The sequence below is a fragment of the Chelonoidis abingdonii genome, chromosome 9, assembly GCF_003597395.2.
Source record: "Chelonoidis abingdonii isolate Lonesome George chromosome 9, CheloAbing_2.0, whole genome shotgun sequence".
Taxonomy (NCBI): Eukaryota; Metazoa; Chordata; order Testudines; family Testudinidae; genus Chelonoidis; species Chelonoidis abingdonii.
Window position 1 is genome coordinate 42,952,236 of NC_133777.1, and position 10,944 is coordinate 42,963,179.

The 10,944-nt window shown below is 45.5% G+C and overlaps 1 protein-coding gene across 4 annotated transcripts in view; it reads right to left on the minus strand.

Annotated features, from left to right (window-relative positions):
- Window positions 1-10,615, minus strand: part of SNX1 (sorting nexin 1) — a 160,227-nt gene extending 149,612 nt beyond the window's left edge. For all 4 annotated transcript variants that reach the window (XR_012656527.1, XR_004375168.2, XR_004375167.2 and 1 more), the window contains exon 1: window positions 10,449-10,615. Coding sequence is in view for 1 of the 4 variants with exons in the window: in XM_032791168.2 (XP_032647059.1) it covers window positions 10,449-10,568 (120 nt within the window). In the remaining 3 variants the exon portion in view is untranslated. The remainder of the gene's footprint in view (window positions 1-10,448) is intronic.
- Between the last annotated feature and the right edge of the window lie 329 nt (window positions 10,616-10,944).

Below are 10,944 nucleotides of genomic sequence, written 5' to 3' on the forward strand. Positions count from 1 at the left end.
TGAAGAGGGCATGAGTTAAAACAAAAACCAAGGACTTTCCTCTACCTATCTAGGGATTCAGATATACAAGATGGAGAAGGGGTCAAGGAAAGTTAGTGTCCAGCCAGGACTATTAACATGTTTATCCAGATTACCAAGTCACTGATTAATTGCTGAATGGCCAGGCCATTTCTGGTTCCTCCTCTCTCCATGTCATTACATCAGTTAAACAAGGGATCTTTTAGCTCCTAGCATTTTCTACTCATTTTTGACCTGAAGGGCTTAAAGTTCACATCTATTTAACAGCAAAGAGGTGCAGACAGCAGTTTCATACTGCAGCTTTTAGTAAAAAACACACGAACACACACACACACCACACAGCAAGCCAGTGTCATTCAAGAATGATCCCAATGAACTGCATAGCAGAAGGAGCTGTCTAGCATTTGGTAAGCATTTCTACATTGAATCTTGACTACTGTTTGCCCAGTATATCTGCAAAGACTGCTGCCCCAAGCACACACAACTCCAATTTGTTTCCATTAGCTAATGTGGACAGGCCAATCATCTTTCAGGCAAGTGAAGAAACTTCAGACATGAATCTTCAAAGCTTTGCTCAATATGGCAGAGTGGGCCAGAGTTTTGTTCCAGATAGTCCCTTCCAGCCATCATGATGCCTAGCAGAGGAAGAGCTAGAACTCCAAAAAGCAAGCAGAGAATGAGCTTTAGAAATGAATAAGGATTTAGGACATTCATTTTGCTGCAAGCTGGAGGTTACCATTCTAAAGTTTTCTTAACGCAGAGCTGGACGTTTTGTTTTTTTTTAAAAGCAAAAGACATTCAGGCTGTGTCTATACTAGTTCTACTTTCTAAAAATGTTTAGCTGTTGCCAACACTTGTTCAGCTTCTGCCTGCATTACCAACACTAGAAACAATGCGGGCTGGTTGCCACCAGCTTTTGATACCAAGTTGATTAGACATGTTCTACGCAGGTTTATACAGTGCTAGAAGCAGCCATGCCAGCAACCCATCATTCTATTTGAAATAGGTTCTTATACCACCCTTGCCACCACAGTACCAAGCACCTTCCAGATGTATACTACACTAGAAGCAGTATGTGCCAGTGTAGTGAGTCAGGTGAAAACACTACGCAGACAGGCAAGAGAACTCTTCTGTCAGCAAAATAAATCCACCTCCCTGAGAGGCGGTAGCTATGTTGGTAGGAGACACTCTCCTGCCAACAGTGCTGTCCACACTGGTGCTTAGGTCAGTGTAACTTATGTCGCTTAGGGGAGTGGCTTATTTGCAGAAGTGGTAGTGTTGACCTAGCCTCAGTGACGTGACTCACTTCCGTCACATGTTCGTCATTCTCTCATCCTCTCCCCAGGCTGGGGCTCAACACTGCTAATGCTGACCAGTGTTTAGCAACAATGGGTAACGTAGGATAGACAAGGCCCAAATGTGAAGACTAAAAGGTACATTGACACTTAAAATGCTACAGCAGTACTGCTATAGCACTTCAGTATAGATGCTTTCTATAGTGACAGGAGGGGCTCTCCTGTTGCTGTAGTTAATCCACTTCTGAGAGGTGGTAGCTGGGCTGACAGAATTCTTTCACCAACCTAGCACTGTCTATACTGAGGCTTAGTGTGGCATAGCTGTGGGTCTCAGGGGTGTGACACCCCTGAGATAGGCAGCTATGCCCAATAAATTTTTGGTGTAGACCAGCCCTACAGCTGCTCATGAGAAACGAGATCCAAGTGCAAGGCCTTTGGGAAGCTCCTCCTGACACCTCGCATGGCTCCATCTTTCACATCAGTCTTCAGCTAACTGGCATCAACTCTAATGTACCTACTCCCTCTAGCTGTTGAAGGAAAAATGCAGCTGTTTCTCTTCTCCCTCTCCAGAGCCACCTTACTGCTGTGGTGGGGAGGATCTGCTATTCTACCCCTAAAGAGTATCCTAGTACCTGACTCTGCTGTTCAGAGCTTCTGCCCCAAGTAGTAGCATAAGAACATTTGTACAGTAACTCCTCACTTAAAGTCATCCTGGTTAACACTGTCATGTTGCTGACCAATTAGAAAACATGCTTGTTTAAAGTTGCACAATGCTCCATTGTAACATAGTTTGGCAGCTGCCTGCTTTGTTCACTGCTTGCAGGAAGAGCAGCCTGTTGGAGCTAGCTGGTGGGGGCTTGGAACCAGGGTGGACTGGCAGCTCCCCTAAGTTCCCTGTGTGGCAACCACCCAGCAAGCTATCAGTTGCAGGCAGTTCAGCTGTCCCCCCCCCCCCCCCCTGCCATGTGCTGCTCCTGCCCTCTTCCTTGGAGCTGCTCCCTGGTGCCTCCTGCTTGCTGTGGGGGGGGGGGGCAGGGGAAGTGGGGCTAATGTCAGGGTGTCTCCCTCCCTGCTGCTCACCCCCATCTCCATAGAGTGGGGTGGGGGGCAACCACACAACAGGGCTCAGGACTGAGGGAGCTTGCCGGCAGCAGCTATGGTCTCAACTTGATGGTCTACTTAAAAAGGCAATGTACTTGAAGTGTGGCTAGCATACTTAAAGGGTAAAGTGCATCTCTCTTGTGCACACAAAGTGTGCGTCTGTCTCTCTGCCATGCTGTCACCCCTCCCTCCATTCCTGCTGCCTTGTAGAGTGTGAGGCTATATTAACAATGAGTTAACCCTTGAGGGCTCAGCTGAGTGCCAATTCATCATTTAGCAGTAAGGCATTCCCTGGGAAATATCCCACCTCAGCCAAGCTCCACAAACATCATTGTTGTGTACTAGTATTCAATGGTTTAAAAAAAACTTATACTGTGTGAATATAATAGGTTCCAGGGAAACTTTTTTTCACCAGATAAGACTAACACTGCCCCCCCTCCCCATTTACATTAATGCTTATGGAGAAATTGGATTTGCTAACATCGTTTCACTTAAAAGTCACATTTCTCAGGAACATAACTACAATGTTAAGCAAGAAGTTACTGTACTGGGACCCACAGATAACCCCATTAGCTCAAATGAGATCAGTTTTGTTGATTTTAAACTGCTGCTTGGCAAAGCTATGAGCAGCAGAAGCATAGCACTGACGCTGGTCTACTAGCAATCTCAGGTCACATTTGGAAGCATCTTCACAGCCATAAAGCTGGCATCTCCAGGTTTTAAGAGACCCTGTTTCTGCAGAAGTTGACAGATCAGCACCAAGACACACTAGGAAAAGCTTCCCATTCACCACTGGCTTACTTTAGCTATGTCTGACCAAGCCATTTTCTTGTGCCTGCAACCTACAGATTCTACTTGGCCCCAGACCAGTTTCTATTTCAAACGGTCCTGCGTAACTAGGAGGTTTGTGTAACTGCAATCTTTCCCATGAAGCAAACACCACCATCCCTGAATTTCAGGTGTTCATTACAGCACCAGTGATGTTTTGCTATGAATAGTTTTTATTACAGAGATAGTGAGAAGATTCCCAGAGTTAAGATTTCACAGGTTAGCTTTTTTACTTTGAGTGCCCTTTTTCAAAAAATTTCTCCGAGAAAAACATGTACACTGTACATTTACTCCCTGAGGACTTACTACTCTGGTTGCAAAGCTGGATTTTGAGAGCTATGTTGTCTGTAACAAGATATGGTTTTGCTACAGTCACCAATTAGTGTTACATTTGACTAAGAGGTGACAATGTCAAGCCTTCTGTTACATGTTAAGGGATACACAAGAACGGCTGTACTGGGTCCCAAAGGTCCATCTAGCCCAGTATCCTGTCTACCGACAGTGGCCAATACCAGGTGCCCCAGGGGGAGTGAACCTAACAGGTAATGATCAAGTGATCTCTCTCCTGCCATCCATCTCCACCCTCTGACAAACAGAGGCTAGGGACACCATTCTTTACCCATCCTTGCTAATAGCCATTAATGGACTTAAACGCTCCATGAATTTATCCAGTTCTCTTTTAAACACTGTTATAGTCCTGGCCTTCACAACTGCCTCAGGTAAGAGTCCAACAAGTTGACTGTGCACTGTGTGAAGAACTTCCTTTATTGTTTTTAAACTGCTACCTATTATTTCATTTGATCCTAGTTCTTTGTATTATGGAAATAAGTAAATAATTTGTCTACTTTCTCCAATCATTCCTGATATTTTATATACCTCATATCCCCCTAGTCTCCTCTTTTCCAAGCTGAAAAGTCCTAGCCCTAATCTCTCTCATATGGGACTCTCTCCAACCCCCTAATCATTTTAGTTGCCCTCTCTGAACCTTTCTAGCATCAGTATTTCTTTTTTGAGGTGAGGAGACCACATCTGTACACAGTATTGCAAGATGTGGGTGTACATGGTTTATATGAGTAATAATTATATTCTTCTATCTCTATCTCCTTTTTAGTGATTCTTAACATCCGTTGCTTTTGACCACCTCTGCACACTACGTTCTCAGAGAACGATCCACGATGACTCCAAGATTTTCCTGATTTGTTGTAGCTAAATTACATACAATACGATGGGGAATAGCTGGGGTTATTTTTCCAGGTGCATTACTTTGCATTTATCCACATTAAATTTCATTTGCCATTTTGTTGCCCAGTCACTTAGTTTTGTGAGATCTTCTTGAGCTCATTCATAGTCTGCTTTGTCTTAACTATCTTGAGCAGTTTAGTATCATCTGCAAATTTGCACATCACTTTTTACCCCTTTCTCCAAATCATTTGAGTAAGTTGAATAGGATTGGTCCTAGGCGACCTTTGGGACCACCACTAGTTAACCTCCTCCACCTGAGAATTTCCCATTAATTCCTACCCTTTGTTCCTGTCTTTTAACCAGTCTCATCCAGGAAAGGTCTTCTCCTATCCATGACACTTTATTTATGTAAGAGCTTTTGGTGAGGGACCTTGTCAAAGGCTTTCTGGAAATCTAAGTAAACATGTCCACATGGATCCCTTTGTCACATGTTTGTTGACCCCTTCAAAGAACTCTAATAGATTTAGTAAGAAATTCCCTTTACAGAACATGTGACTTTGCCCAACAATCATGTTCTTCTATGTGTCTGACAATTTATTCTTACTATTGGTTTCGACAATTTGCCAGTAGCAGCAGACTTACCAGTCTAATTGCTGGTCACCTCTAGAGCCCTTTTAAATATTGGCGTTACATTAGCTATCTTCCAGTGACTGATTACAGAGGCGGATTTAAGGACAGGTTACAAACCTCAGTTAATAGTTCTGCAACTTCACATTTGAGTTCTTTCAGAACTCTTGGGTGAATGCCATCCAGTTCTGGTGACTTGCTAACGTTAAGTTTATCAATTAATTACAAAATCTCCTCTAATGACACTTCAATCTGTGACGGTTCCTCAGATTTGTCACCTACAAAAGCCAGCTCAGATTTGGGAATCTCCCAAAAAGTAAAGAATCCACTTAGTCTCTCCACAATGGCTTTATCATCTTTAAGTGCTCCTTTTGTATCTTGATCATCCAGAGGACCCACTCGTTGTTTAGCAGGTTTCCTGCTTCTGATGTACTTAAACATTGTTATTACCTTTTGAGTTTTTGGCTAGCTGTTCTTCAAACTCCTCTTTGGCTTTTCTTATTACATTTTTACACTTCATTTGACAGTGTTTATGCTCCTTTCTATTTACCTCACTAGGATCCGACTTTCACTTTTTAAAGGAAGTCTTTATCTCTCACTGCTTCTTTTACATGGTAAAGCCAAGCCACGATGGCTCTTTTTTAGTTTACTGTTTCCCTTAATTTGAGGTATACATTTAAGTTGGGCCTCTATTATGGTGTCTTTAAAAAGCATCCATGCAGCTTGTAGGGATTTCACTTTAGTCACTGTAGTTTAATTTTTATTTAACTAACCCCCCTCCCCCATTTTTGCATAGATCCCCTTCTTTAAATTAAATGCCACAGCACTGGGCTGTTGAGATGTTCCTCCCCACCACAGGGATGTTAAATGTTGTTATATTATGGTCGCTATTTCCAAGCAGTCCTCTTATAGTTACCTCTTGGACGAGCTTCTACACTCCATTCAGGACTAAATCTAGAGTTGCCTCTCTCCTTGTGGGTTCCTGTACCGACTGCTCCAAGAAGCAGTTATTTAAAGTATCAAGAAATTTTGTCTCTGCATTTCATCCTGAGGTGACATGTTCCCAGTCAATATGGGGATAATTGAAATCCCCCACTATTATTGAGTTCTTAATTTTGATAGCCTCTAATTTCCTTCAGCATTTCATCACCACTATCACTGTTCTGGTCAAGTGGTCAATAATAGATCCCTAATGTTATATTCTTATTAGAGCATGAAATTACTATCCATAGAGATTCTATGGAACATGTGGATTCACCTGAGATTTTTATTTCATTTGATTCTACATTTTCTTTCACATATAGTGCCACCGTCTTCCCCCCCACATGACCTGTTCTGTTCTTCTGATATATTTTGTACCCCGGAATGATTGTCTCATTGATTGTTCCGTCCACCAGGTTTCTGTGATGCCTATCAATATCCTCCTTTGTCATGAGGCACTCTAGTTCACCCATCTTATTATTTAGACTTCTAGCATTTGTGTACGAGCACTTTAAAAAAAAACAGTTTGTCACTAGTTATTTGTCTGCCCTTTTCTGATGCGTCTGATTCTTTAGGTGAACGTTTCTCATCTGATCTGGCCCTTACATTATCCTCTTCCATCCTCTGCTACTGACTATAACCTAGAGAATCTCCATCAATAGACTCTCCCCTAAGAGAAAGTCTCTGTCCAATCCACATGCTCTTCTGCAGCAGTTGGCTTTCCCCCCCCACCCCCCATCTCCTAGTTTAAAAACTGCTCTGCAACCTTTTTCATGTTAAATGCCAGCAGTCTGGTTCCACTTTGGTTTAGGTGGAGCCCTGCTCCTCCCCAGCACTACACAAGTCTATCCAGATGCCTCGAGAGATCTGCAACCTTCGCACCAGCCAGGCAAGTCACCATACGGTTCTCCCGGTCATCACGCACCAAGCTATCCATGTTTCTAGTGATCCAATCTCCCATTACTAACACCTGCCTTTTCCTAGTGACTGGAGTTCCCTCCCCTGGAGAGGATATTCTCTTGCACTGATGTTACCTAACACCATCTGGAAGGAGGGTCCCAACTATGGGAAGGTTTCCCTTTGCTCCCATTGACTGCTCTGCTTCCCTGGGCCTTTCTTCCTCCTCAACAGAGCAGGGGCTGTCTGATGGGAGGTGGGACAATTCTACAGTATCCCAGAAAGCCTCATCAACATACCTCTCTGCCTCCCTTAGCTCCTCCAGTTCTACCACCCTGGCCTCCAAAGCCCATATGTGGTCTCCGAGGGCCAGGAGCTCCTCGCACCGAATGCACACATACGGCACCCGCCCACAGGGCAGGTCATTATACATGCTGCACTCAGCGCAATAAACTGGATAGCCCCCCACTCTGCTGCTGGGCTTCTGCCTGCATGGTCTCCTAGTTAATGAAAGGGTTTTGCTTAAATCAAGAAGTCTTGAATGTAGTTTAGTTTAGAGTTTTAAAAAGCAGCAAGAGGCCCTTGCCCCCTTCCAAACTCCCTTGCGAAACTCCCTGTTAGCAGCCCTTGTTTGCTACAGGTACAGATACAGCTTTTATAGTTGTTTTTCCTAGTCAAAGAGTAGTTAACTAAACGATTTTAGAAGTTGGGCTTGTGCCTTTTGCTTCTTTGAGGGGAAAAACGCAAGCTAGAAGGTTTTCCTTAGGAATATCAACTTTGGCCTTCCCTGTTTGAAAGCTTGCTTGGGTTCTTCATGAACGTGTGTTGTTAGCTAACCCACTTTGACTGGGTGTAGGAGTCTAGAAATTTTAAGACTCCATTTCTCCAAAGTGTTGGTTCATTGAACTTTGACCTGTTAGCAAAAGAACGCTGAAATAGTGGTTTAAAGACCTTTTTCTTGGTTGTTCAACTTTCATTCTTGGCCATTATGCTGTTATTAAACTTAGTTCCAGGCTAGATGGGACCAGATTTTCAAGTGCAAGATCCTTTCAGAAACTTTTGCTTCTAAGTATATAAAGGACAAAAAAAGGAAAAAAAACAAGGAGACACCACAAGCCTAAAATTCTCTACTACTGCATGTTCAATCAGCTTCAAAAGGTGACATTTTCTGTTAATGCAAAGAATCAAAAATAAATTAAGGTAACACTTCCACACAAAAGCGAGAAGGCCTTCGTGCACTCAGAGACCCTTCTCCCTTTCACCCAACACCCACACCCTATTCTGGAAATGCTGGCATCTTAAGTCTGGCCAGGAGATTCCTGACTTCGTCGGGCAATTAAAGTGGCAGCATCTACCCATCCTTATGCGGGACAAGGCTCTCTGGGACAGTTTAGGCCAGGGGCTCTCAATCTCTCTTTGAGTCTCCCCCACATGATGTAAAGATTTCACAGCCCAGCTGAGCCACAACAACTGGTTTTCTGCATATAAAAGCCAGGGCTGGTATTGGGGGATAGCAAGCAGGACAACTGCCTGCCCCTGCAAAGCTACATTGTTTAGGCTTCGGCTTTCTGCCCTGGGCCCCAGTGAGTCTAATGCTGGCCCTGCTTAGCAGACTCCCTGAAGTCTGCTCCCAGCCCCCTGGTTGAAAACTACTGGTCTAGGCAGGGTATGCTGCCAAGAGCAGAGGTGGCCAGGTGTGGAAGGGCATCCACAAATAGAAGAAACAAACACTACAATTCCTTTGCTTTCTCCCAGGAGTTCACTAGAGGAGACTGCATATGCACAGAACCACAGGAGAAGATTGGTAAGAGTTAATGGTTTTCTCTGCAGCTTTTTCCTTGTATGCCTCATAAGAGTTTGGTATCAAATTTTAAGTTAGTATATTTAAAACTTGCTTCTGCAAATGTAATACCTTACATATTGAGCTATTAGAGCATTTCCAGAAGATATAAGGGTGGTACATACTAAAACAGTAAATAAAAATTGAAATTGGCCCCAGGGGGCCAAAGTAATATCCACTCTAATCTGCATTATAATGAGAGCTGACAGTTTGATGACTATCCACAGGTATATCGCATGTTTCCCTCGATCACTTTTCACACAGTGATAGAATGATCCGCTGATGTGAACGTGCAGCTAGTGTTCACAAAGCCCTGACAGGTCTCCCCCCCATCTCCTTTTTTAAGAGGAAGCCTACTTTACAATAGAGTGAAGTACTACCCTCCCTAGGAAATTCCCTCTGCCACCCTCTCCCCATCAAGTGGTGTTGAAAACAGTTCACTGCTAGTACAAATGCAACAAAACTCACCACATCACAAAGCCTGATGAAACATGCCAGCAACATACATTTCCTTAGCGTAACCATATCCAGACTGGAAAACTAGTTTCTCTATTGTTAGCTATACCAAGCCATGTGGTTTTGCCAAAAATTCTTAAGCAGCTAGTTATAGAATGACTCTCTTCAATGTTTTCCCCTGTGTCCTAGGGTATTTCTACATTACCCACCAGATCAGCAGGCAGCGATCGATCCAGCGGGGATTGATTTCTCACATCTAATCTAGACACGTGAAATTGACTCCTGAGCATGCTATCAACTCCTGTACTTCACCTCTGGGAGAGGCACAGGCAGAGTTGACAGGGGAGCAGCAGCAGTTGACTCACCACAGTGAAAACAGCACAGTTAAGTCGATCTAAGTACGTTGACTTCAGCTAGGTTATTCATGTAGCTGAAGTTGCATAACTTACATTGATCCCCCCCCGGGGTAGACCAAGCCCTAGCGACGTTTAGATTTCTTTGACTACAGGTATTAAGAATTAGGGCTATTTGTGACATAGGCTATTATAACCAAAAAAGTAAAAAAAATTTGCTCCTAGTCCATGACTAGGGCTCCTATGGTAATACATTTGTATTAAGTGATTTCTAAGCAGCTGATCTAATGTAAATTAAGATCAAGACAGCAACTCAGCAAAGTGACTTGTTTGTAACATTTTAGTTTATATCTACCCACAGATATTCCAGCGGAGGCCAACGTCCTAAGCAGTCACTGGATTTGACTTTTCCGATCTCTCTGCAACCCAATCTTCACACCCTTTAAAAGGCCAATTATTATCCCTACTTTACAAGGGAAGGGCACAGAGAGGCTAAGGAATGTGCCCTTGGGCACACATGAAGTCAGTGGCAGCCCTGTGAATCAGTCCTACTCTAGCAATTAGGTAGCGTCCCTCCCTGCCTGCTCCTGATAGGCGAGGATGTCACTGGAGACCCTGCGATCAAGGGCTAGTCAAGAGCTACAGTCACTTCCCAGCCAGGAGCTCCAGCCCCCGCACCAGCTCGCGAGAGGAGACCGACCCGGCTTCCGCCAGCGCCACTGAGAACCGGGGCCCAGCGGTATCCCGCCGGCTCCTCCAGCCCCTCACGGCAGAGCTCGGCAGCGGCTCCGACAGACGGGAGCTCGCTGCTTTCCAGCGCTCCCCGGCCGCAGCAACGCTCGGGAGCCCCAGGGGCCCGGGCGGACTCACGGCGCCGGTGAAGATGTCCTCGCCCTCGGTGTCGCTCTCCGCGTCCCCTTCGGCCCCGGGAAAGGGCGGGGGCAACCGCTCCGCGGAGGGGCTGGAGCTGCAGGCGCCGCCTGACGCCATGTCCCTGCACTCGCGGAGACCACTTCCGCCTCCCAGATGCCCACCAGGGCGAAAACGCCAACGACAGCTTTATGAGGAGAGAGCGGCGCCGTGAGCGGGGGCGGGGCCTGGCCCTGCGGACAAGGGGGAGGAGCCATGCCGGGAGCGGGGCGGGGCGGGGGACGCCCTTGATAGGGGGAGCTAAACGGGGGCCGGCCCACGAGACTACACCGAGGAAAGAGCCGGGAGGGGCGGGGCTGGCTGCCGCGGGTGGAGCCAGAATAGGGGTGGGGCTGTGCCGTGTCTAGGTGCTCCTGATGGTCGCGTGCCGCGGTTGTGCGCTCCGCACTGTTCAGCTTGGTGGACTTGGCGTCGTGACGCACGGCCCGCGCTCTGT